The 27,999-nt window shown below is 48.9% G+C and overlaps 1 protein-coding gene across 2 annotated transcripts; it reads right to left on the bottom strand.

The window, feature by feature from the left end:
* Positions 1-21: 21 nt before the first annotated feature.
* MYSM1 (Myb like, SWIRM and MPN domains 1) lies at positions 22-27,985 on the bottom strand. Of its 2 annotated transcripts, none has more exons than XM_069738109.1 (20): positions 27,904-27,985; positions 22,658-22,736; positions 21,187-21,257; positions 20,867-20,944; positions 20,091-20,120; positions 19,709-19,787; positions 19,323-19,421; positions 18,609-19,216; positions 18,370-18,500; positions 18,188-18,291; positions 8,850-8,927; positions 7,920-8,002; positions 7,684-7,738; positions 7,300-7,350; positions 7,141-7,215; positions 5,825-6,013; positions 5,504-5,636; positions 3,795-3,900; positions 2,524-2,581; positions 22-2,186 (listed from the first exon to the last, which is right to left on the bottom strand). In XM_069738109.1, exons 1-20 carry the CDS (start codon positions 27,957-27,959, stop codon positions 2,022-2,024), a joined length of 2,328 nt encoding a protein of 775 aa, XP_069594210.1. In that variant the 5' UTR covers positions 27,960-27,985; the 3' UTR covers positions 22-2,021. The 2 variants fall into 2 exon arrangements, with proteins under 2 accessions (XP_069594210.1, XP_069594211.1); XM_069738110.1 differs by having other exon boundaries at positions 1,890-2,186; positions 2,524-2,578.
* Between the last annotated feature and the right edge of the window lie 14 nt (positions 27,986-27,999).

The following is a 27,999-nucleotide window of genomic DNA, read 5'->3' as shown; positions in this document are numbered from 1 at the left end:
ATCAAAAGATGTTGAAAAAAATCAGTTTCTGCGGTTTATTGGTCAACATGATTCGAACTTCATCAAGAGAAAACCACTGTAATAGACACGTCAAAATATATGGTATATACACGGCTCAAAAAAAATAGAGGGAACACTTAAACAATAGAATCTAACTCCAAGTGAATCAAACTTCTGTGAAACCAAACTGTCCACTTAGGAAGCAGCACTGATTGACAATCAATTTCACATGCTGTTGTGCAAATGGAATAGACAACAGATGGAAATTATTGGTAATTATGAAGACACCCTCAATAAAGGAGTGGTTCTGCAGGTGGGGGGGACCACAGGCCACATCTCAGTACCAATGCTTTCTGGCTGATGTTCTGGTCACTTTTGAATGTTGGTTGTGCTTTCACACTCGTGGTAGCATGAGACGGACTCTAAAACCCACACAAGTGGCTCAGGTAATGCAGCTCATCCAGGATGGCACATCAATGCGAGCTGTGGCAAGAAGGTTTGCTGTGTCTATCAGCGTAGTGTCCAGGGGCTGGAGGTGCTACCAGGAGACAGGCCAGTACACCAGGAGACATGGAGGGGGCCGTAGGAGGGCAACAACCCAGCAGCAGGACCGCTACCTCTGCCTTTGTGCAAGGAGGAACAGGAGGAGCACTGCCAGAGCCCTGCAAAATGACCTCCAGCAGGCCACAAATGTGCATGTGTCTGCACAAACGGTTAGAAACAGACTCCATGAGGATGTCCTGAGTGCCCGACGTCCACAGATGGGGGTTGTGCTCACAGCCCAACATTGTGCAGGACACTTGGCATTTGCCACAGAACGCCAGGATTGGCAGAATCACCACTGACGCCCTGTGCTCTTCACAGATGAAAGCAGGTTCACACTGAGCACATGTGACAGACGAGACAGAGTCTGGAGATGCCGTGGAGAGCGATCTGCTGCCTGCAACATCCTTCAGCATGACCGGTTTGGCAGTGGGTCAGTAATGGTGTGGGGTGGCATTTCTTTGGAGGGCCGCACAGTCCTCCATGTGCTCGCTAGAGGTAGCCTGACTGCCATTAGGTACCGAGATGTGATCCTCAGACCTCTTATGAGACCATATGCTGGTGCGATTGGCCCTAGGTTCCTCCTAATGCAGGACAATGCCAGAGCTCATGTGGCTGGAGTGTGTCAGCAGTTCCTGCAAGATGAAGGCATTGAAGCTATGGACTGGCCCGCCCGTTCCCCAGACCTGAATCCGATTGAACAGATCTGGGACATCATGTCTCGCTCCATCCACCGACGTCACGTTGCACCACAGACTGTCCAGGAGTCCGCCACCTCATTAGGAGCATGCCCAGGCGTTGTACAGTAGGGAGGTCATACAGGCACATGGAGGCCACACACACTACTGAGCATCATTTCCTTGTCTTTAGGCATTTCCACTGAAGTTGGATCAGCCTGTAACTTCATTTTCCACTTTGATTTTGAGCATCATTCCAACTCCAGACCTCCGTGGGATATTAGTTGTGATTTACGTTGATAATTTTTAGGTTTTATTGTTCTGAGCACATTCCACTATGCAATGAATAAAGATTTACAACTGGAATATTTCATTCAGTGATATCTATGATGTGGGATTTTAGTGTTCCCTTTACTTTTTTGAGCGGTGTATATATACACACACTTGAATCTGTTCCCCTCCGGCACACTTCCGTTTGTTTTATCTCCTATTCGCAACACTAAGAAAGATGGCACATGGGTGTCTCTTATTTTGGGGGAGCCGACATAACAAGCGGTTGTATATATAAGACTGGATAGGTCTCGGCTGGAACGTCACGCGCTTAGTGAAAGTGCATTTCAGAGAACCCCCTTGTAGGATACAATATAGGGAGATCTTGAGATAGACAGGGGGGAAGCCCCCTACTGAGAACTCGTAGCCAAGGTCCAGGGGAATGACCTCGGGACCAGGTCTCCAGTCATTGAACTGTTCATAAAGGGTTAATCTAAAGTCTGAATGTTCATAATCCATGAACCACGCGGTTCACTCCCCTCCAGTGTCCTCGGGGGGCAGCACTTCCCCCGGCTCCTTCTCATCGGCCATATTTATATAGCTGTTGAGGAAATAATCCTCGATCCTGTTCAGGAATTCATCCGCGAACAGCGTGCACGCCGAATGGACCAGCGTCCTCCTCAGACACGACAGGAGCTGAAAACGGAGAGGAGACGGTTAATCTAGGAACATGCACATCATGGAAGACCAAAGTACAATTATTCCAGCGTCAGGTCTAATTCTCTAATCACAGCCAAAGCTGCACTTGTCAGGTGGATAGACTATACTCATTTGGATTGCATTCTGGAAAAATGGCTTCAAAGCTACAGGGAAGTGCGAAAAGATGAAGAAGAAGCCAACACACTGCTGAATGCAGCTCTGGATGTTATTGGAGTCGTTACAGCTGGCCAGAAGCTTTTACGGATGGAGCTCTGGCTGTGACTGGAATATAAGATTGGGAGATCCCAGGGTGGCAGAACTGCATAACACCCACCTTCTGTAAGCACGTCAGGTCGCAGTCTTGGCGAAAGCGTCTAGTCATCGGAACGCTGCTGCATATTAAGGGGAAAAAGAAAATAATTCATAAATGCGTCTTGTCGCCGAGTCCGGGGAACACAATCCATCAGCGATCACCTGTGCGGATCCGAGCTCGATCACAACAAGTGAGATACAACCACTAATCCAATATCCCATTAAGTCTGCGCCCCGCGATCAATGTCCTGTTCTCACCTGACGACGCGGTAAAAGGAAAAATAATTAACCCACAAATTGAATTAGGATCCATTAACCGCCTGCAAATTAAGGGAGCGTGAAAAAAAAAGAGAAAAGTGGCGGCTGAGAGTGTTCTATGCAAGGAAATGGGATCAGAAGACATCGCTTGTGCTGTAGCTGAAAGACTTAGGAAAATTAACTATTGGGGGAGAGTTTCCTTAATCGGTGCCCCTCATATTAGCGCTGCATATGCGGTACTATAGGAGCCAGTTGCCAGGGGGCTTATCAACTGCAGTGAGGGGGTTTGCATACTGGAGACAGAACACTACTTCCGCCATTGGCCCCTTTCCTCTGGGCCTCATCCTGTCTCTTGCGGACCACCTAATGTCTTAAACATCTGACTAGTCTGCAGGGGTCTCTAAGCAGTTAGCTGACCATGTCTGCCTTCCTGACTGCTGTATATCAGCGCCATCTAAGCAGTTTAGGAAGTGGCCACCACGCTCCCTGCTCCCGTCCAGCTGATGACGTGATCATTGGGTAATTACAGTACCTGCGGGGTCTTCGCTGGCACTTATCAAGCTCGGCAAAATTTTATGTCTACCCCTACAATGGGGGCAAATGTGTCTGCTCCAAATACAGAAGAAATTGGGAATAAAGGTCCTTTGTGCGTGGCCTTCAGAAGTTTAGGCGTCCTACAAAGGTATTTGTCCCCTGTAAGTCAGCCATATTGGGGGTGTCTGATCTGCTTAATGCCCAGACATTATAGGGTTATTCTCCTCTGTTGTGGCGCTGCAGCCCTTGTTAGTGGCCGGACCGTCTGCTCTACAGGGAGCTGCATCTACTTGAATGCAGTTCCCTGCACCAGGTACTGAGCATTGTATTGTTCCTGTGGAAGAAGCACTAGTCTGAACAGCGCCTCTGCAGGACACGGGGGGTATTACCTCTACAATGACAGCTATATGGTCACCTAATAAGGCGCCCTATATCCCCACCAGTGTCACGCCTAATACCCACTGACCTCCCCATCAGCGGGCATAGCGCGGCGTCTCTTACCTGTGGGAATGTCGATACTTCTCAATGATCCACCTTGTCTTCTCAAACACGATTTCCCAGCGAGGTTTCCCGGGTAAATGCTCTACATCAAACCTGTACGGTATTCCTACAAAAACGGAGGAGATGTGATCAGCGGTGAAAGAAGCACCAAAATATAAAATATTACAACCAGCCCTACTCATTGCTAAACTAAGAATTTGTGGGGGCACCACAGAAAACAATGTACTGGGATCCTAACCTTGACCTAAGAAACGCATGAGCAGTAAAAAACAAAACACAGAATAGGCCATACAAATGGTGATCACCAAAACGCAAAGATTGGACCAGGAGACACAGCTTTATTACAATGTAACACAGGACATAAACATTTAAAACATTAAGTACACAAAGCCTATAATGAGGCGAGCACCTGTGCCAGAATCATGGGGAAGGTAATTAGATATTTTGCGCTTCTATATGGACAGCATATTCATAATGTGCAAAAAATAGCAAAATATCATGTACATATGAACCTTGCAAATATAACCACAAGTACATGTAGATGCAGGTACTAGTAAAAAGAACAGATGTAAACTGAATATGTCCAACAGACTCTGTAAACAGATAACCTCGTAACCTTTAATACAGCAACTAGGTTCCTAAAAAAACAGTAAGGTAGTGTAGAGTTGGGACGACTGTATCGAGTCATCCCATTATGGTGCTAAATAGCACAAGAGAAAAATAATAATCCATGCACCCACATTTGTAGACCGCAAAATGTCCACGGAGCAGGACACAAAATAATGTGCTATTTTTTGCACATTATGAATATGCTGTCCATATAGAAGCGCAAAATATCTAATTACCTTCCCCATGATTCTGGCACAGGTGCTCGCCTCATTATAGGCTTTGTGTACTTAATGTTTTAAATGTTTATGTCCTGTGTTACATTGTAATAAAGCTGTGTCTGCTGGTCCAATCTTTGCGTTTTGGTGATCCCCATTTGTATGGCCTATTCTGTGTTTTGTTTTTTACAGCCCTACTCATTGGTAACATATGGGTTCTGGTCCCATTCAATGACAGCAAGCAGGATTATGGCTGACAGCTCTCTCATCTGACCTCCCCATACACGCTCAGTTCAGCCGATCATGCTGCATGTGCAAAAATGTAGTAAGCTGCTGTCAGGTGCCTCTGGCTTATCTCCTGGGATTTATGATCCCTCTCTCCTCTGGCATCACCTACAGGGAGAGCTACACATCATCCTATTTTCAGGTGCTCTGCTTAATGGCAGTGAATGGAAACAATTTCCAGAGGCTGAAACCTTGTCAGACCTCCTACTGCTCACAGCTGAGAGTTTGTTACAATTGTTTCAATCCTTTGTGAAGTAATCCCATCAACAGCACCAAATCATATTCCTGACCTGACGGTTCGTCACAGTGTATCAGTATAAAGTTCGGAAGGTCAGTAGTACTGTATACAATTGTAACGAACCCTCAGCTGTGAGATCTTTTAGGACTGCACTGCTTGTCGGCTTCTGGAAGTAAACGAGAATGCCCTCATTCACCGACAGTCAGCAGAGATCTTGAAATGGTGAAAACTTGAAACGAAAAAAAAATTAGAAAGTTGCAAAAAAAAAGATTTATTCTACGTGAAAAACTTTTTTTTTTTAACCCATCACGTTTGAAGTTTACATGCGCAGTAGGTTCAGGCGATGGTCCGGTAACACTTACTGTATGCTCCATCGTCGCTGAGATCGTCACTTATCACCAGGCAGGAGAGCTGGGACTGCGGCAGGGGATTACTGCGATTATACGGACTTATAATCATCCCCAAAAACTTTGCTCCACCCCGAGAAAAATAACTCTGAATGTGCAATAAAATAAAAAGCATTCAAAAGACGAGAAAAAAAATAAATTCATATCAATCTTTTTCTGCTTATTCCTCGGAATGTGCCTGCAGTGTAAAGCATGGAGGTTTTTATACTGTACATGCAGACACACTTTCTCCTGCAGTTTTTAGTGCATTACATACAGGAGTAAATCTCCTCTCACCTGGTACTTGGCCTGAGTATCGATATCTCGGAGTGAAGGGTTGGGGTCAAACGCCGGGTGGGAGTGGTACCACCCGATGACGCTGTAGCCGCGCAGGTGCAGGGCCTCGGACGCCAGGGTCTGGGACACGGGATCCATCTCACACTGAAGTCCGGTGCTGAGACTGTTACACGGCTCCGCGGCGCAGATCTGAGAACACAAGGAGCGCACGCTGCAGAGAACTACGGGGGCATGCCAGGGCCAAAAAAAACCTCAGAATTCTCAATAGTGGGTGCCAGGATTTATACTGTAACACCTCTAGATTTGCTGTAGATTAACCCCTTCAAGACCGGGCAAATTGTCCCTTTTGCATCTTCGTTTTTACCCTCTTGTCTTCCAATCGCTATAACTTTTTTTTTCCCCTATGTTGCTGTACTTTTTTTTATTGAGGCAGGACGAGTTGCAGTTTTGAATGACACCATTCACTTTACCATATAATGTACTGAAAAAGAGGAAAACTAATCCAAAAGAATGGTGAAAAAAAAAAAAAGTAATTCTGACATTGATTTTTCGTTTTTGTCTTTATGGTATTCTGGTTATTACGCGATTCTCCAGGCCGGAGTGATTATGATGATACTAAATTTGTATGTATTAGAGTCCGATCAGCTAATTACGCCACTTCTGGAGATCGGATTTTTGCTGCTCTTTACATTTACTGTACAAATTAATTGCAGGTGTCGAATGTTTATGAATATTGCGATACCAAATATTCTAATTTTAAAAAAAAAATGTATTTTTGTGATTTTTTTTTTTTTTAAACTTTTCCTTGCATTCATTTTTTTTCATTCCCATTAGGAGACTTGAATTTGCTTGTAATATATATTGCAATACTTCAGTAAATATGATCGGAACCATTTAAATGAAGCTGTCAATCATGTATACAGCAGAGAACAGGGGAGCTCAGCTCTGGTCGCTGCGGCTAGCGAAAGGTGATGGCTGCATAGTGCAGCCGGCACCCGTCATGCATGCAATAGGCTCGGGTCCATCCTGCGTCAGGAAGGGGTTAATGGTCATGTACTCATGAAGTTTAATTAGGTCTTATCCTCCAGTAACAACCAAAGCTGCATTTATAATTCTGCAGTCCTCTGCTCGAAAATCAGAGTGACGGCGAAGCACGCAGGACAGCAACGGTCTCCTACACTGCAGTGCCAGACGTAAGCAGCAGGGGGCAACAGCGAGAAGGGATGAAGTCCAAGAATTTGAATGCAGCTCTGGATGCGTGTGGAGGCTGAACGATGAAAGATCAGAATCTAAAAACACACATATATAGGTCTTACTTCTACAATACGCTCGGCTTCTGAATATCTCCCACCTAACAGGCCGATGACTTCCGCCATGGACACGTGAGCGTGCTGCAAGACAGAGGAGTCCATATAGATCAGTCTTTCAGTCCCATACAGCTGCAGCATTTACCTTAATTTTCATATATCGCTTACCAAATCTAAAATCAACATGGCCTCCGCTGATACTTTAACGTGAAATGGCGCCTACAAACATAAGTGAAGAAAAAAAAAAGACCAAATAGATCTGTGGTTTTGGAAAATTTTAGATTAATAATTTCTGAAAATCAAAACAAGGCTAAAATTCCAGCCTGACTAATTACCGTGTCTCTATAAGGAGCTCAGATCCGATAATTTCACTAATTCCTTTGCGCCCATTCACACCGCCATGCCTGCAGTCATCACTAGATGGAGCTCTCTGCAATGAGACCTAAACAGCCCCTGGTAGGCTCAGTAATAAAGCTGTCTGCAGTGAGCTCCCCCTAGTGGCGGCTGTAGACAACAACTACCTGACATGACTCCAATACAAAATCTTCATACCTGTTTCTCCTCTGTGAAGTCCGAGCAGGGAATCAGCTGGAAAGGGTCGAAGGAGCTGAGAAAGGAGGCATCATTGTTAAAAGCAAGTCGTTCATATAACGCTCTGTAAAGACTAAAGCAGTAACTTGTGCAGACTTGTGTGTGCTGGAGAGTGGGAGTCATTAATACCCCAAACACGTGCGCCATAAAAAGGGTTAAACAAGCCCTCTTGGATAAAGATCTGAATGCTTCCACACCTCTTGGATGGTCTTGATCCTTTGTGGCACTTTGACTGTTTCATCTTCTCCCGTCTGATTGCTAGCTCCTCTGCCGAGAGATGCTGACAGATGAAAACACGGCTTATTACGGTGTGGACTCAGCACTGGCAGGGGCGTAACTACAGTGGGTACACTCGCATCCAGGCCCAGGGGCAGAAAGTGGACTGGGAGCCTCCTGCTAAGTTGCACCACAGCCCTCTGACATAATAAATTAACCCTATAATGCTAGTTTGTCAGGCTCCGGCCCCGATTACAGGGATTGGATGTGATGACCGAGGTGTTACCGGCTTTATTACCGTATATTGTGCTATTAATGAGGTCTATGTATACGCAGCACACACAGAGCTCCCCCTAGTGGTGGCTTCATTCTTCAGCACTGCACCATCCCTCTGCCTACAGGCTTCTCGCTGTCGGGGGATGCGCTCTTGAAGGTTCACAGCTCTGACCAGGGACACGGTTGCGCTGCTGGTCGGATCTGTGCCCTCGCTGATCCTGCGGCTTTGGAGGAGCACGGGGGGGACTGAATCTGGCTGGATCCAGTGATCTGCGCCAACTTTATGGCCGAGCCTCCCAGCTCCATAGCACACAGCTTGCAAACGCGCGCTACTTTCTTAAGAGACCGACCACTTATGATGGACAGCAGAGGTAGCCGGTAACTAGGGCAACGAGTTGTAAACTAAAGCATTAAAAATCCCTCTGGTCCAGAGGACTTTCAATAAGAGGAAAGTTGCTTGCTTTTAAAGAGCACTTTGCAATTAAATATTAATGGACAAGGGACAACAACTTTACCGCAAACGTCTATGCAGAGGGTTTGGAGCTTTGTATCGGTAAAGCGTAACTGACCATCTATAAGGATGTGGCATTAAATCAATCAGCCGAGATCAATGTGAAAACCTCGCACCCACCGACCTCAAATGTCTGTCCTTCCAGGTCTCTGGCGTCACACCAGTTTCCCCAGGGGTCTCGGACGCGTCTTCTTCTGGTGCGCTGGTACAAAAGGAAGAAAGACATTTGTTATTGAGGAGTAAGAAGCCCTGAAGTTGTGGCCGGGGATCTCAAAGGCTTTATACCGGGGATCCATCAGCGAGCAGAAAACCAGAGCTGAGACCACGGTGACGTCCGGGCCGCACCGTACTGTAGTGACGGCCAGACAAAAATGTCTCCTGAATTTAGTAAAACATCACAAGAAGTATAAATTCCCTAAACCTGTTGGCACCACAAGTATTTATGACTCCCAAGAACGGGCGTCATGGACGGCTGGCACAGTGATGGCCCCCTGTGCCGAGATCCGATCTCCCAACTTAGCCATTTACCCAGTTACATGTTACGGTTTATTTTTTTTTGCATTAACCCCCTAAAATGTAATTTTTTTAAAAAAATAGTGTCTCTGTCCTGTTAGATAAAATATGTAGAAAGGTCTGGAATTGTTGCCCTCATTCCCCACAAGTGAAACAACAACGTTTGGTGCAAATTTTGGTGTAATATGTCCAAGATCTGTCCCAGTTCTCATGTCTTATAAATTTCCATCCACTGTTTTATAGTGGATGGTTTCTCATTATTAGGATTCTGCCAGTACTATAAGTGCAGGAACTTCCCTTCATTTCACAGCATCCATTGCACCTACCACTGTACAAAACTGTTTACTGTAAACTAAAAGAAAATAAAATGTCTGCCTCTCTGTCCTGCCTGAATGCAGATTGATGAGCAAGAAAACAGGAGCAGAGGGACAAAGCCCCGCCCCCACTCACTGTAAAGACAAAGCCCCGCCCCCACTCACTGTAAAGACAAAGCCCTGCCCCCACTCACTGTAAAGACAAAGCCCTGCCCCCACTCACTGTAAAGACAAAGCCCCGCCCCCACTCAATGTAAAGAAAAAGCCCCGCCCCCACTCAATGTAAAGACAAGGCCCCGCCCCCAGTCACTGTAAAGACAAAGCCCCTCCCCCACTCACTGTAGAGACAAAGCCCCGCCCCCACTTACTGTAGAGACAAAGCCCCGCCCCCACTTACTAGACAAAGCCCCGTTCTTAGTCCAAGCTCCACCCCACGTAGAGCAAAAAAGAATAACTCCCACCCTTATAAAGCAACAAAGCCCCGCCCCCTCAGAGCGACAAAGCCCCGCCCCCTCAGAGCGACAAAGCCCCGCCCCCTCAGAGCGACAAAGCCCCGCCCCCTCAGTCCATGTACCCCTTTGTAGAATTTCTTTGGCTGGAGACGGATTAATCTTGCCCCAGGCAGCGCAGTGCACAAAAGGGAGACGACTACTGGAGTGATTTTAGGGGATAAAAACATGATTTATGTATTTAGGGATTTGCAGATTGTCTTTTTACCACATTTTCTATCAAATGAGAACAAGTTATCGGAAAGCAGAGGGGATGTGTGAGCACAAAGGTTTATGTACCCGAAATGGTGATATCGAACACTACAACTAAAAGCAAGAATCCCTTCGGTCATGTAAAGCACGTATGGAAGTCTCCCATTGCAGTGCTGGGCAGACGCGCAGCTTCCATAAGGGGTTAAGTCCGCAGAGCCTGTGAGCAGAGCACGCGGAGCGCCTACGGGAGCACGCCGCCGCCGCGCAGTATTTCAGCTCTCGCAGCTTTATTACCCGCTCCCTGCTGCAATATCGCAGTAATTCCTGGCTGCGGCGGTGACTCTGGCTGAAAACTCAGGGTCCACATAAAAGGCGCTCTGGCTCCGTCACCGCCCATATAAATAAGAAATGTGTTTGTTCCCGAGGAAAAACTGTAAAACATCCTTTAATCTCCATTGATTTTGTGTAAATTGCATGAAACTGGCTTCATTTTCTCTCCAAAGCCGCGAGACAGAGCAGCAGTGACACCCGGCACATAAACATCACCCGGCGGCGCTGGGAGAATTAACACTGAAATACGTACGCTACTCACCTGGTAGCAGTGTTTTTTCAGGAGCCATGACAGCACAACGAGAGAGGGGATCCGCCCTTCAGGGACAGGAAACCTCAGACATAAAAGGGCGGCACCTCACTCACCCGCCAGTTGGTTTACAGAGTATGAAAGGACCTTCTAGGTTAGTAGCACATAAACAATATTAATATATGGTACAATTCACCCAGTGAATAAACTTAGGAATTTTTCTAAAGGAAGTGTTGAACCCATAAACAAAGAAGGTAGGGAATATAAGGGTGCTGTCATGGCTCCTGAAAAAACACTGCTACCAGGTGAGTAGCGTACGTATTTATTCAGTCGCCATGACAGCACAACGAGAGACTTTCAGAGAAGTGAAAAAGTGACTAGGGGGGGGATAATAGCTTCCAGCACCCTTCTCCCAAACGTGAGGTCGGAGGAGCCACCTAGATCTAATCTATAGTGTCTAAGAAAGGTGGATGGAGAAGACCATGTGGCCGCCTTACAGATGTCCTCAATCGATACTTCTGCCCTCTCAGCCCAGGATGTGGCTACCGCACGAGTGGAGTGAGCCTTTATACCTTCTGGAATTTCCACGCCACCTGCGGTATAAGCAAGAGATATCGCCTCCCTAATCCATCTGGCTAGGGTATTTTTTGATACTCTAAGTCCCTTCCTAACCCCCTGGTAGGATAAAAATAAAGCGTGGTCTTTTTTCCAGGTGTCTGTTACCGAAATGTATTTGAGAAGGCACCTACGTACGTCCAAACAATGAAATCTCTGCTCCTTATTGTTAGAGGGATTAGGACAAAATGAAGGTAGGATCACCTCCTGGGATCTATGAAATTTTGAGGCAACCTTTGGAAGATAAAGAGGGTCAGGCCTCATCACCACTCTATCTTCCAAAAATTGCATATATGGACGTTGCCTGGATAATGCCTGAAGATCACTAACCCTTCTTGCCGATGTAAGGGCAACTAAGAGGGCTGTTTTGACAGACAGGATCTTGATTGGAACAGAGTCAATAGGCTCGAACGGAGCTTGTGTTAGAGCCGAGAGCACAAGATTTAGATCCCATGGCACTATCTTTTGTTTAACAACCGGCCTGGATCTGGTGACCGCTTTGAAAAACCTTGTTATCCAGTGATTACTGGCTATGTTGGAATTATATAGTGCCCCTAGAGCTGAAACCTGAACTCTAAGGGTGCTGGTGGCTAAGCCTAACTCTAGGCCCTTCTGTAAAAATTCTAGGATTTGAGCAATATCAGGTTTTTGATTGATTTGTGCTCCTGAACTTGATAGGAACTTCCTCCATACCCTAACATAAATGCTAGTCGTGGAGGCTTTCCTACTTTTAAGTAGAGTATTTACAAGATTTTGGGAGAATCCCTTTCCTTTCAGAAGTGACCTCTCAAGTTCCATGCTGTCAGGTGCAAGTTGGTTACTCGTGGATGCAAGACTGGACCCTGGGAAAGGAGGTCCGGTATTTCTGGGAGGATCCATGGCTGGGAAATGGACATGCTTCTCAACCATGGGAACCATGACCTTCTGGGCCAGAACGGGGCTATTAAAATCACTCGGGCTCCGTCTTCCCGAATTTTCCTCAGAACTATAGGAATGAGATTCAGAGGAGGGAAAGCGTAGGCGAGACTGAAATTCCAGGGGATCAGAAGAGCGTCGACTGCGTACGGGTTGTCCCTTGGGTCTAGGGAACAGAATTGATGGAGTTTCTTGTTTCCTCGACTGGCAAACAGATCTATCTCTGGACATCCCCACAACCGTACGATCTGATTGAAGACAGCCGGTTTTAGAGACCAGTCCCCTTGTTTGAGCTCGTTGCGGCTTAAGTAATCGGCCATGGTATTTAGATTTCCCTTTATATGAAGGGCCGTAAGGGAGAGCAGGTGATTTTCGGCCATCTGAAAAATATGATTTGTAACGTTCATTAATGACCTAGACCGTGTACCTCCTTGGTGGTTCACATAAGCAACGGTCACCTGGTTGTCAGAGAGTAGTCTAACATGTCTACCCTGCAGAGGTATAAGGAACCTATCTAAGGCGCGTTCCACCGCCATCAATTCCTTCAAATTGGAGGATGTGTCTCGCTCCGATTGGGACCACAGACCCTGAATGTAATGGTCTTCCCAGTGTGCCCCCCAACCCGTGGGGCTAGCATCAGTTGTTATCACCCGTGTTATCTGATTTGTCCAAGGTACACCTCTACGAAGATTAGGGATGTGCGTCCACCAACTTAGGGAACCCGTGGCGTCTACAGATAGGGAAAAATTTTTATCAAGGTTAGCGCCCAGCCGCCGAAAATTATGCAGAACATCCCATTGCAGAGACCTGGAGTGAAACTGTGCCCACATCACCGCCGGAAAACAAGAAGTAAGTGAACCTAAGAGTGACATAGCATTTCTTAAGGAGACTACGGGATTATTAATTGCTCTGGAGGCCAGCCGACGAATAGAATCGACTTTTGAGTCTGGCAGGCGACATTCCTGCTGACCCGAATCCACCGTAAGACCCAAAAACTGCTGTGACGTTGAGGGCTGAAGACGCGACTTTTTGAGATTGATAATCCATCCTAAGTTGTGTAATGCTGCTATCACTTTCTCCAACTGCTCTTTACAGTGTGACTCTGAACGCCCAACAATCAATAAATCATCCAGGTAGGGAATTATTAGTATGTTTTGCTCATGAAGGTGTGCCATAACCTCTACCATAATCTTAGTGAAAACTCGAGGTGCGACTGCAACACCAAAGGGGAGTGCCCGATATTGAAAGTGCTCCACTGTGCCGGCAAGAGAAACCGCCACCCTGAGAAAGCGCTGATGAGTTGCATGTATCGGGACATGGTAATAGGCGTCTTTCAGATCTAAGACAACCATGAAGCAATTGTGAAAAAGAAGCTTTATTGCCGACTTCACAGATTCCATTTTAAAGGATGGGACCCGCAGGAATACATTCAGGCCCTTTAGATTGATGATGGTACGATATGATCCATCTGGCTTCTTTATCAGGAATAAAGGGGAGTAAAACCCCGTACCTTGTTCCTTCGTAGGTACTTTAACGAGAACCCCCTTTCTTTGGAGATCTCGAACTTCTGACTCCAACGCCAATTGTTCTGCGGGAGAAGAACGGATAGGGGTTAATTTAAATTTGTCCTGGGGGGTATGGTGGAATTGGAACTTTAACCCCTCTTTAATGATACTGAGTATCCATGGACTATTGGTGATTTTCAACCAGGCTGGGTAGAAGGCCAACAGCCTACCGCCCACCTGGTCCGCCAGTCATTGAGGCTTTTTAGAGTCTCTAGAGGAGTTAAACATATAACCTCTACCTCTTCTTCTATAAGAGTTATATCTGGTCGAATCTCTATTTGAATCTCTGTCCGATCTTCGGCGATACAGCCCTCCTCTGTTGTAGTCTCGTCTATAGAAGGGTCTTGTTAGAAGAGGGAATCGCTTTTTATTGTCACCTGCTTTTTCTAGAAGCTCATCCAGGACTGGGCCAAACAAATGAACCCCCTCACAGGGGATGCCACATAGTTTCGATCTGGCCTGTAAGTCTCCTGGCCAGCATTTTATCCAAAGAGCTCTACGGGCCGCATTAGACAGTGCTGATGACCTTGCAGCTAGCCTAACGGAATCGGCTGACGCATCCGAAAGGAAGGCTGCTGCATCCTGAATCACAGACATAGATGATAGGATCTCGCACCTAGGAACCTTATCCTTGAGCTGGTCTTCTAGATTACCCAACCATACCATCAACGACCGGGCAGTGCAGGTGGCCGCAATCGCCGGTCTCAGGGAACCTGCTGATGTTTCCCAAGCTCCTTTAAGGAATACCTCAGCTTTCCTATCAAGCGGGTCCTTTAGGTTTCCCAGATCCTCAAATGGGAGAGACGTTTTTTTACAAGCTTTGGCCACCGCCGCATCCAGCTTCGGGACCTTGTCCCAGGAGGAAGAAGCCTCTTCCTCAAAGGGATATCTTCTTTTGAATGCTGGTGGGAGTGACCCCTTCCTTTCGGGTTTCTTCCATTCTCTCGTAATCAGTGATTTAACTTTATCAACTACCGGAAATACTCTTTTGGATTTGCGATCTATGCCTTTAAACATTATGTCCTGAATGGAACATTCCGCCTGGGTCTCCTCAATGCCCATGGTGTTGTTGACAGCTTTGACCAAGCGGTTAATCCTATCAAGTGATAGACAGGCTCGACTAGATTCCATGTCCTCTGATGATGATGACGGATGAGAATCCGAGCTTACACCACCCGTGTCTGAATCCACATCTGAGGCTGGGGATAATATCTCCTTCCTCTTTTTTGAAACTGACTTCTGAGACCTCATGGAATATCTGACCTCCTGTCTAACCAGATCCCTAAGAGTAGACGTAAGGTCAGGGGCCTCGTCCTCAATTAACCGTTGAATGCAGATGCTACACAATTTCTTTTCATGTCCATCTGGAAGTGGCTCCGTACAGATGGCACACTCCCTATGTTTGGATTTGGACACAGATTTCCTCCCCTAATAAGGAGAGAGGGAATACAAGGAGGGACAGCTATCAGAAACGTACTTTCACGAAGCTCACTTACCCATCCCTGCAGCGAAAGGTACCGTGATCGGGGGGTCCTTCTTAGCCGGAGATCTCTTACGGCCTGAGGACATAGTTGGTTTCTGAGCCTCTTTAGCTCTACCAGCGCGACTACTGCCACTAGAACGCCGCTGGGAGCTGCTCAAAGGCTGTTCAGGTTGCTGCTGCTGATCACCGCCCAGCTGCGGTGTTCCTTCCAGAGACTCCATATTGGAAATGGTGGACAGGAACAAGCTGTGGCTTCAGTACGCCGTTTAAATTCCTCCCCCTGGGTACCACCCCCAGATGGGGGCCAGCAGGGAAATCACTTGCCGACGACCGGTACTGCGCTGGTAGGGTCGTGACCGCTAGGCGTCCGCTTAAAGCGCTGGACCCCTCGTGGCCAGAAAATCCCTCCTCAGACGCCGGGCGCCGCCATTAGCCAAAAGAAGTCGCTACCGCGCATGCGCGGCCGCGTCATCGCCCCGCGCCGCTCGCGACGTCATCCGGACACGCCTCTTCCGGACGCCGCTGCGGCGCTGAGAGCGGACGCGCCGGACAAGGACGGCAGCTCTCCCTAGCCACCGCAGACCCCGGCGCAAGCGGCGGACCGACCCCGGAGGCCCCAGCAGAAGCGGCACCCTGGAGACCCCCAGGTAAAAAGCAGCTGTCGTAGAAGCAAGGCCCTTAATGCCTCGGGCCGCTTCCTCCTGCCGACACCTACACCAACAGTACCCCTGCCGTGTGGTGCTTCCATCTACCTGACCAGGCCGAGGTAGGGGGACCCCGCTACCTGCATCGGTCTGTCAGGCGTGGGATAAATTCTTTCTTCGACCCTCTTCTCGGGGCCTGTCTGAAGAGGTTCCACTGTCAGGGACAGGAAACCAACTGGCGGGTGAGTGAGGTGCCGCCCTTTTATGTCTGAGGTTTCCTGTCCCTGAAGGGCGGATCCCCTCTCTCGTTGTGCTGTCATGGCGACTGAATAAAAAGCAATAAAGAAAACTGCGCTGCTGGGAAGAAAGTCGCCAGAATTCAGCTCTTCTCTACTCGCAATACGGAAAATATCCAAAGGGGCAGGTGGAAGAGAAAGCGTCAAATCTGAGGATTAAGGATCTGCAATCATCTCTTCTTCTCCACTCACTTCCAAAGCTGCATTAAGGATTGGGCAATGCAGCGATGTGTCGCGTGACACTGGGATTGCAGCCTAGCGATTTCCTATGGTGTCATACTGTGACCAGAGTCGTGATGTGTCACGGCAACTTCGGCTGCGAGGTGGGCCGTGCAACCAAAGACCACCACATCGCAACAATACAAGAGAATGGGGTCACATTGCAACGAGAAACTGGGTCCAACTATTTTGACAGCCCCCTTGGCGGACCCCATTTACTTGTACTGTGGTGCGATGCAGTGAGGACACATTGCGATCGTTGGCCCAAACCCCCCAATAGTCCTTGCAATACTGTTCCTGCTCGCTCCCTATAGTCCTAGCATTACTGTTCCTGCTCACTCCCTATAGTCCTAGCATTACTGTTCCTGCTCGCTCCCTATAGTCCTAGCATTACTGTTCCTGCTCGCTCCCTATAGTCCTAGCATTAGTGTTCCTGCTCACTTCCTATAGTCCTAGCATTACTGTTCCTGCTCGCTCCCTATAGTCCTAGCATTACTGTTCCTGCTCGCTCCCTATAGTCCTAGCATTACTGTTCCTGCTCGCTCCCTATAGTCCTAGCATTACTGTTCCTGCTCGCTCCCTATAGTCCTAGCATTACTGTTCCTGCTCGCTTGCTATAGTCCTAGCATTACTGTTCCTGCTCGCTCCCTATAGTCCTAGCATTACTGTTCCTGCTCGCTCCCTATAGTCCTAGCATTACTGTTCCTGCTCGCTCCCTATAGTCCTAGCATTACTGTTCCTGCTCGCTCCCTATAGTCCTAGCATTACTGTTCCTGCTCGCTCCCTATAATCCTAGCATTACTGTTCCTGCTCGCTCCCTATAGTCCTAGCATTACTGTTCCTGCTCGCTCCCTATAGTCCTAGCATTACTGTTCCTGCTCGCTCCCTATAGTCCTAGCATTACTGTTCCTGCTCGCTCCCTATAGTCCTAGCATTACTGTTCCTGCTCGCTCCCTATAGTCCTAGCATTACTGTTCCTGCTCGCTCCCTATAGTCCTAGCATTACTGTTCCTGCTCGCTCCCTATAGTCCTAGCATTACTGTTCCTGCTCGCTACCTATAGTCCTAGCATTAGTGTTCCTGCTCGCTCCCTATAGTCCTAGCATTACTGTTCCTGCTCGCTCCCTATAGTCCTAGCATTACTGTTCCTGCTCACTCCCTATAGTCCTAGCATTACGGTTCCTGCTCGCTCCCTATAGTCCTAGCATTACTGTTCCTGCTCGCTACCTATAGTCCTAGCATTAGTGTTCCTGCTCGCTTCCTATAGTCCTAGCATTACTGTTCCTGCTCGCTTGCTATAGTCCTAGCATTACTGTTCCTGCTCGTTTGCTATAGTCCTAGCATTAGTGTTCCTGCTCGCTTGCCATACACTTGCAAGCAATTTATCTGCAATTTGAGTAAGGTTAAGCTCGCGTGGTGCCATGGCTTCCATATAAAACGCTATAATGGATCCATCACACAATAGATCCAAATTGGCGGCTGTTCGAATCTGCTAACTGTTAATGGTTTTTGTTGAGGTTATCAGCACTGCACCATAATATAACAGATTGTGCTCCAGTCACAACCAGAGCTGCATTGTCAATGCCCGCCCAGCTAAAATACAGGATAGTCATGGTACCATAGACTGCAGGCTATGAGCCAACTCGTAGGCTTCCAGCGCGTCCTTGCCCATTTTACACTTGCTTCTGTCCACGGGTCGCGGCCGGTTGTAGACGGCTTGCTCTGGAAATTTACAGAAAGCTCAGCAAACTGGAGATCACGTTGAATTGCCAAATACAAAGGCGACGTCTGGTGACTTACCGGAGCCGAAGTTAATGGCGCCAATTAATTCCAGGTAGGTGTGGATGCGCCCGATGCAGTTCACATCGCCGCAGTTCTTCAGCCCCGGACGCACCGACGTTTTGTTTAGATAATTTGGTTTACAATTTTTCCTGTGGTTGAAAAAATAAATAGTGCAGCTGGCCATTGTAAGCGGACATGTTGCATTTTAAGGACATTCTACAGAGAACTGTGGTGCGGCCCCATTACTCATACGTTACCATTGCTCCAAGATGTAATTACGGATCCGAAGATATCGCTCCGGAGTTTTCGCTTGCCGGCCCTCGAAGAACTCAGAGATGGCCTGCTTTTCCTCCTCGGATATAAACTCCCGCTCGATTTCCACTTCTTGCTCTGGAGGTCTCAGCTCGTCCTCTTCCTCCTGCTGTTCCTGCTCAGGAGAAGGTAATGAGGGAGGACAGTCGTTCTGGTCTGGGGCAAGTGGAGCCTCAGGATTCGGTGCCTCCTGCTGGGGACTGTGAACCGGAGTGTCGCGGTGGGTCGCAGACACACGGGGAGAGCCGCCATTGTGGCCTGTCGCCTGACACAAGCCGTCAGTCCTTGGCCCCTCTCCCTGCTCAGTGGCTTTATGCTCCACGTCCTCTGTTGGAGTCTCTCGTGGGTAGTGAGGGTCCCCAACTGCAGCCGGCCCCTCCTGCAGCTCGTCCGTTATATCGATTTCTTCATCATCCGACAACGTCTCGATCTTTACAGCATTGAGATTGGGGTCGGCTCGGCCTCGAAACGCGGACAGCTCATCCCCTCCGGGATCCTCCAGACCGAGAAGATTAAGAACAGGAGAATCTTTCTTTCCATCTTCCACCTTACACTGCGCAAATACAACAAGCGTCACCGTCAGCCATGGTAATAGATGTGCAAAAAGAGGCACAGCCCCTGTAAGACGACCGCCGCCATACTACGGAGCGGGCACGGACCTTATTCTTGTAGTACTGCCTGGCGTAGCTCTTCACTTGTAGCACGGTGCGGCTCCCGATCAGTCTGGCAATGCTGGTCCAACGTCTGCCAAACTTGACCTAGAGAAAAGATGGAGAAACAATAGAAATTCTTAAGGGGCTTGTGAATGACAAGAGGTTGGTGGTGGGGGACAGTTTCCATTTTTCTTTAGACCATTGGACCAAAACTGCAAAGAGTAGGTAGACTACTACAACCATCCTGACCCACCTTCATTAGACAGGCCGCCCCTTCCCCAACCTGCCCTCATCAGATGTGCCCCATCCATGTCTGGGTGGCCACCACAGGTCGAGGACAGACATGCAATAAGCCACCGATTACAGGTACAAAACATCGCCATAGCGCTCACCAGTCCTTGCTCGAACAGATCCTTTTCCTCCGCGCTCCACTTCACGGAGCTGCTGCCGGACTTAGATGGGGATCTGGCCCTAGAAAGGAACCGCAAGAAAGGTCTGCGTGAAAAACACTGCGCAGGCCTCGTTTTCCTAACCACAGTACTTTTAGTAGAGGCTGCTGAAGGATGTCTGGTAAATCAGTGGCGGCCATGTCCAGGACAGAGGTGCCACGTACTTCAGAGGTAAGAACTAAATGCCACGGATGCACTAATGAGCACATGTAAACACGCATGAACATCCCCTTTAAGCTTCATTTGCAGAAGACTGCAGCAGCCCTTTAATTGTCACTTCCACATATCACCCATTACAAGAGCCAAACGCACTATCACTACTTACGGAACTCGCGCCACTTTCTTCTGCGGACTCCTGTAGGAAAGAAGACATTGTATGTTATACCTATGCACCAGATATCGGGGGCAAGTCACCAGGAGCCAGCATCATTGTCCCACGAGTGGGGGTCCGACTGGTGTGAGCAGTAATGTCAGATATTACCACGGGTTATAGGGTGAACATGGAACTCTTGGGAGATATTACTGAGCGTGTTCCAGATTCCTCCGATCACCCATAACCTTACACCCCATCTGCCTCCGAGATCGGGGAGACAGGACCCTGGGATAGGGGGTCCATATAAAAGTCAATGGACAGAGACACATTAGGGGAGGATATGAAATAAATGTTCAAAATGGGAATTTCCATTTAAAGGGGATGTCCACTACTCAGGTCATCAATGTCTGATCGTTGGGACCAGACCCCGGCACCCGGGATGAGCGGTTACCAGCTCCAGCCGAATGTGAACAGTGTACAGAGAAGGGAAAGTGCAGCCCCATACATCATGTAGTGGTCACTCTCAGGTACTGCAGCTCAGATCACATTCACTTCAATAGGAGCTGAACTGCATTACCAGGCAGTGGCCACTACATGGTGCTGTGCTGTTCCAGCTCCGTACAGTGTATACGCGTCGCTGCTGGAGCTGAAGCAGCTGACCTACAGGGTCTCGGACCCCCGCCAATCTGGTATCGATGACCTATACATCAATATTTAAGCAGTGGACAAACCCTTTAAGGTTCACGGCCACGTTAATGATTGTAAAACATGTGAAATCCACACTCCACCTTTTGATGCAGGGTTTGTCTCCATCTTTAGCTTCAGACCAGAACTTGGCTGCAGACGGCTTAGTAGGGAAATAATATCTGGGAGAAGCTAAGGAAAATAGAAATCCAATACGACAGCGCAGTGCCGGCAATCCAGAATCCAATCATCTGAACCTGATAATCCGGCACAGAACGCACACAGGAGAAGTGGCCGGCCGGACGGAAAATCACCAACAAAAGCAGATTTTCTGCAAACATTTGAAGTCTTATGAGTCGCTTTTCTAGTTTGCTATATCCGTCCAATAATCCAGAATTGCTCAGGAGCAACAGATAAAGGATACTCCTCTTCCAGCAGCATCTTCTCTATGACGGCACGGTTCTCAGCGCTGATTGTGCTGTCCAGGGTCCACGGCTGGAAAAGGAAGAAAGATCAAGGATCAATTTACTACTAAAAAGGTAAAAAAAGAGCTCCGATTACTACAGATTTACCCTTTAAAGGGCTTGTCCGGTCTTAGCATACAAGTCTATAGAACGCTTGATGTGAGGATTTAAAAGTCTGCAGTCACAGAGTGACTGCCGCGCAGAGGGACTGCCGCGCAGAGGGACTGCCACGCAGAGGGACTGCCACGCAGAGGGACTGCCACGCAGAGGGACGCCGCGCAGAGGGACTGCCGCACAGAGGGACTGCCGCGCAGAGGGACTGCCGCGCAGAGAGACTGCCGCGGAGAGTGACTGCCGCGGAGAGGGACTGCCACGCAGAGGGACTGCACAGAGTGACTGCCGCGGAGAGGGACTGCCACGCAGAGGGACTGCACACAGTGACTGCCGCGGAGAGTGACTGCCGCGGAGAGTGACTGCCGCGGAGAGTGACTGCCGCGGAGAGTGACTGCCGCGGAGAGTGACTGCCGCGGAGAGTGACTGCCGCGGAGAGTGACTGCCGCGGAGAGTGACTGCCGCGGAGAGTGACTGCCGCGGAGAGGGACTGCACACAGTGACTGCCGCGCAGAGTGACTGCCGCACAGTGACTGCCGCGCAGAGTGACTGCACACAGTGACTGCGCGCAGAGGGACTGCCGCGCACAGTGACTGCCACACAGAGGGACTGTCACGCAGAAAGACGCTGCGCAGAGTTACTGCCGCGCAGAGTGACTGCCGCAGAGGGACTGCCGCACAGAGGGACTGCCGCACAGAGGGACTGCCGCACAGAGGGACTGCCGCGCAGAGGGACTGCCGCGCAGAGGGACTGCCGCGCAGAGGGACTGCCGCGCAGAGGGACTGCCGCGCAGAGGGACTGCCGCGCAGAGGGACTGCCGCGCAGAGGGACTGCCGCGCAGAGGGACTGCCGCGGAGAGTGACTGCCGCGGAGAGTGACTGCCGCGGAGAGTGACTGCACACAGTGACTGCCACGCAGAGGGACTGCGGCACAGAGGGACTGCACACAGTGACTGCCGCGCAGAGTGACTGCCGCGCAGAGTGACTGCCGCGCAGAGTGACTGCCGCGCAGAATGACTGCACACTTGTACCCCAAGGACAGGCAACCCCTTTAAGGCTACATAAGCATTGTACCCTTGGGGGGAGGACTTAAAGGGAACCTGTCAGCAGGATTGTGCACAGTAGCCTACAGATAGTGATAGGTTGGCGCCGTTATACTGATTACAATGACACCTGGTGATAGAATGAGTCTTACGGTTGCGGTTTAATTTTTATTTTCAGGTTTGTGGGGTCAAAAAAGCAAAGACGGCAAATGGTGGCGCAGATGTGTGACACATATACATGTAGCCATGAGATTGGCGAGGGGCAGCCGAATACTCACAGTCAGGAGGTCTTCTCGCCTCCATGCGGGGTCTGGGTCGGGATCTGAGGTGATCGCTGAGCTCAGACTTTCGTGGTTTCTGCAGGAGACACAGGATCAGTGACGCGGACTCTAAATATGACAATCTCTAATACCCCTGGCGGGTTTCACGATGACTGATGTCTCCCCCTCACAGAGGATTGTCTATATACTGACACATTGTAACAAACTATCAGGACAGGGGGGGGGCTGTGTGTAGCTCACAGAGGATTGTCTATATACTGGCACATTGTAACAGACTATCAGGACAGGGGGGGCTGTGTGTAGCTCACAGAGGATTGTCTATATACTGACACATTGTAACAAACTATCAGGACAGGGGGGGCTGTGTGTAGCTCACAGAGGATTGTCTATATACTGACACATTGTAACAGACTATCAGGACAGGGGGGGCTGTGTGCAGCTCATAGAGGATTGTCTATATACTGACACATTGTAACAGACTATCAGGACAGGGGGGCTGTGTGTAGCTCACAGAGGATTGTCTATATACTGGCACATTGTAACAGACTATCAGGACAGGGGGGGGCTGTGTGCAGCTCATAGAGGATTGTTTATATACTGACACATTGTAACAGACTATCAGGACAGGGGGAGGCTGTGTGCAGCTCACAGAGGATTGTCTATATACTGACACATAGTAACAGACTATCAGGACGGGGGAGGCTGTGTGCAGCTCACAGAGGATTGTCTATATACTGGCACATTGTAACAGACTATCAGGACGGGGGGGGGGGGGCTGTGTGCAGCTCACAGAGGATTGTCTATATACTGACACATAGTAACAGACTATCAGGACGGGGGGGCTGTGTGCAGCTCACAGAGATATACTGACACATAGTAACAGACTATCAGGACAGGGGGGGCTGTGTGCAGCTCATAGAGGATTGTCTATATACTGACACATAGTAACAGACTATCAGGACGGGGGGGGGGGGTTTGTGCAGCTCACAGAGGATTGTTTATATACTGACACATAGTAACAGACTATCAGGACAGGGGAGGCTGTGTGCAGCTCACAGAGGATTGTCTATATACTGGCACATTGTAACAGACTATCAGGACAGGGGGGGCTGTGTACAGCTCACAGAGGATTGTCTATATACTGACATATAGTAACAGACTATCAGGACAGGGGGGGCTGTGTGCAGCTCATAGAGGATTGTTTATATACTGACACATTGTAACAAACTATCAGGACAGGGGGAGGCTGTGTGCAGCTCACAGAGGATTGTCTATATACTGACACATAGTAACAGACTATCAGGACGGGGGGGGGGGGGGGGGGTTGTGCAGCTCACAGAGGATTGTCTATATACTGACACATTGTAACAGACTATCAGGACAGGGGGTGCTGCGTGCAGCTCACAGAGGATTGTCTATATACTGGCACATTGTAACAGACTATCAGGACAGGGGGGCTGTGTGCAGCTCACAGAGGATTGTCTATATACTGGCACATTGTACCAGACTATCAGGACAGGGGGGGCTGTGTGCAGCTCACAGAGGAATGTCTATATACTGGCACATTGTAACAGACTATCAGGACGGGGGGGGGGGCTGTGTGCAGCTCACAGAGGATTGTCTATATACTGACACATAGTAACAGACTATCAGGACAGGGGGGGCTGTGTGCAGCTCACAGAGGATTGTCTATATACTGGCACATTGTAACAGACTATCAGGACGGGGGGGGGGGCTGTGTGCAGCTCACAGAGGATTGTCTATATACTGACACATAGTAACAGACTATCAGGACAGGGGGGGCTGTGTGCAGCTCACAGAGGATTGTCTATATACTGGCACATTGTAACAGACTATCAGGACAGGGGGGCTGTGTGCAGCTCACAGAGGATTGTCTATATACTGGCACATTGTACCAGACTATCAGGACAGGGGGGGCTGTGTGCAGCTCACAGAGGAATGTCTATATACTGGCACATTGTAACAGACTATCAGGACGGGGGGGGGCTATGTGCAGCTCACAGAGGATTGTCTATATACTGGCACATTGTAACAGACTATCAGGACAGGGGAGGCTGTGTGCAGCTCACAGAGGATTGTCTATATACTGACACATTGTAACAGACTATCAGGACAGGGGGGCTGTGTGCAGTTCTCAGAGGATTGTCTATATACTGACACATAGTAACAGACTGAGGACAGGGGGGCTGTGTGCAGCTCACAGAGGATTGTCTATATACTGGCACATAGTAACAGACTATCTGGACGGGGGGGCTGTGTGCAGCTCACAGAGGATTGTCTATATACTGACACATTGTAACAGACTATCAGGACAGGGGGGCTGTGTGCAGCTCACAGAGGATTGTCTATATACTGGCACATTGTAACAGACTATCAGGACAGGGGGGCTGTGTGCAGCTCACAGAGGATTGTCTATATACTGGCACATAGTAACAGACTATCTGGACGGGGGGGCTGTGTGCAGCTCACAGAGGATTGTCTATATACTGGCACATTGTAACAGACTATCAGGACGGGGGGGGGCTATGTGCAGCTCACAGAGGATTGTCTATATACTGGCACATTGTAACAGACTATCAGGACAGGGGAGGCTGTGTGCAGCTCACAGAGGATTGTCTATATACTGGCACATAGTAACAGACTATCTGGACGGGGGGGCTGTGTGCAGCTCACAGAGGATTGTCTATATACTGGCACATTGTAACAGACTATCAGGACGGGGGGGGGCTATGTGCAGCTCACAGAGGATTGTCTATATACTGGCACATTGTAACAGACTATCAGGACAGGGGAGGCTGTGTGCAGCTCACAGAGGATTGTCTATATACTGACACATAGTAACAGACTATCAGGACGGGGGGGGGGGGGCTGTGTGCAGCTCACAGAGGATTGTCTATATACTGACACATTGTAACAGACTATCAGGACGGGGGGGGGGGCTGTTTGCAGCTCACAGAGGATTGTCTATATACTGACACATAGTAACAGACTATCAGGACGGGAGGCTGTGTGCAGCTCACAGAGGATTGTCTATATACTGACACATTGTAACAGACTGTCTATATACTGACACATTGTAACAGACTATCATCAGGACAGGGGGAGGCTGTGTGCAGCTCACAGAGGATTGTCTATATACTGACACATTGTAACAGACTATCAGGACGGGGGGGGCTGTTTGCAGCTCACAGAGGATTGTCTATATACTGACACATAGTAACAGACTATCAGGACAGGGGGGCTGTGTGCAGCTCACAGAGGATTGTCTATATACTGACACATAGTAACAGACTATCAGGACAGGGGGAGGCTGTGTGCAGCTCACAGAGGATTGTCTATATACTGACACATAGTAACAGACTATCAGGACAGGGGGAGGCTGTGTGCAGCTCACAGAGGATTGTCTATATACTGACACATTGTAACAGACTATCAGGACAGGGGGGGCTGTGTGCAGCTCACAGAGGATTGTCTATATACTGACACATAGTAACAGACTATCAGGACAGGGGGAGGCTGTGTGCAGCTCACAGAGGATTGTCTATATACTGACACATTGTAACAGACTATCAGGACGGGGGGGCTGTGTGCAGCTCACAGAGGATTGTCTATATACTGGCACATAGTAACAGACTATCAGGACAGGGGGGCTGTGTGCAGCTCACAGAGGATTGTCTATATACTGACACATTGTAACAGACTATCAGGACGGGGGGGCTGTGTGCAGCTCACAGAGGATTGTCTATATACTGACACATAGTAACAGACTATCAGGACAGGGGGAGGCTGTGTGCAGCTCACAGAGGATTGTCTATATACTGACACATAGTAACAGACTATCAGGACGGGGGGGGGCTGTGTGCAGCTCATAGAGGATTGTCTATATACTGACACATAGTAACAGACTATCAGGACAGGGGGGCTGTGTGCAGCTCACAGAGGATTGTCTATATACTGACACATTGTAACAGACTATCAGGACAGGGGGAGGCTGTGTGCAGCTCACAGAGGATTGTCTATATACTGACACATAGTAACAGACTATCAGGACAGGGGGGCTGTGTGCAGCTCACAGAGGATTGTCTATATACTGACACATTGTAACAGACTATCAGGACAGGGGGGCTGTGTGCAGCTCACAGAGGATTGTCTATATACTGGCACATTGTAACAGACTATCAGGACAGGGGGGCTGTGTGCAGCTCACAGAGGATTGTCTATATACTGACACATAGTAACAGACTATCAGGACAGGGGGGGCTGTGTGCAGCTCACAGAGGATTGTCTATATACTGACACATTGTAACAGACTATCAGGACGGGGGGGGGGCTGTGTGCAGCTCACAGAGGATTGTCTATATACTGACACATAGTAACAGACTATCAGGACAGGGGGGGCTGTGTGCAGCTCACAGAGGATTGTCTATATACTGACACATTGTAACAGACTATCAGGACGGGGGGGGGGGGGCTGTGTGCAGCTCATAGAGGATTGTCTATATACTGGCACATAGTAACAGACTATCAGGACAGGGGGGGGGGCTGTGTGCAGCTCACAGAGGATTGTCTATATACTGGCACATAGTAACAGACTATCAGGACAGGGGGGGGGCTGTGTGCAGCTCACAGAGGATTGTCTATATACTGACACATAGTAACAGACTATCAGGACAGGGGGGGCTGTGTGCAGCTCACAGAGGATTGTCTATATACTGACACATTGTAACAGACTATCAGGACGGGGGGGGGGGGGGCTGTGTGCAGCTCATAGAGGATTGTCTATATACTGACACATTGTAACAGACTATCAGGACAGGGGAGGCTGTGTGCAGCTCACAGAGGATTGTCTATATACTGACACATAGTAACAGACTATCAGGACAGGGGGAGGCTGTGTGCAGCTCACAGAGGATTGTCTATATACTGACACATAGTAACAAACCTCCAGCTGTGACAAGGCTGTGCCAGTAGTGGCGTTTAGCTTATAAATGGAAACAATCACGTGCTCATTCACTGACAGAAAGCATTGGTCGTGAAAACGAGTAATAGAAATCGCACTGTAGCAATGATGCGGATTTCAGCTATTGATCTGATTGTCGGCTCTTCCGCCAGTACTCGGATATAGGAGTGCTGTGAAAAAACACGGGTGCCGTAGAGAGCCAGCTCCGCCGCCCACACCGTGACCCCCACACCGTGACCCCCACACCATCACATCTCCTCACCCCCTGCACGGATCAGTCACATCTCCCTCTATGTCCACATCCGCCTCCTCCGCCATCTTGTCTGCTCCTCCAACGGCCTCTGTTGACGTCATAGGG

The sequence above is a fragment of the Ranitomeya imitator genome, chromosome 8, assembly GCF_032444005.1.
Source record: "Ranitomeya imitator isolate aRanImi1 chromosome 8, aRanImi1.pri, whole genome shotgun sequence".
NCBI classification, from domain to species: Eukaryota; Metazoa; Chordata; class Amphibia; order Anura; family Dendrobatidae; genus Ranitomeya; species Ranitomeya imitator.
Note: the sequence above shows the minus strand (reverse complement) of the source record. Positions and strands in the feature narration are given on the sequence as shown.

What these genes read in the sequence shown, in the direction of transcription:
- MYSM1 (XM_069738109.1), bottom strand. Translation starts at nt 27,959, where the DNA reads ATGGCGGAGGAGGCGGATGTGGACATAGAGGGAGATGTGACTGATCCG. An exon ending in GACAAACCCTGCATCAAAAG is followed by an intron (nt 20,121 to 20,866) that starts GTGGAGTGTGGA and finishes TCTTTCCTACAG; the next exon opens with GAGTCCGCAGAAGAAAGTGG. An exon ending in ATACTCAGGCCAAGTACCAG is followed by an intron (nt 5,637 to 5,824) that starts GTGAGAGGAGAT and finishes TTGCACATTCAG; the next exon opens with AGTTATTTTTCTCGGGGTGG.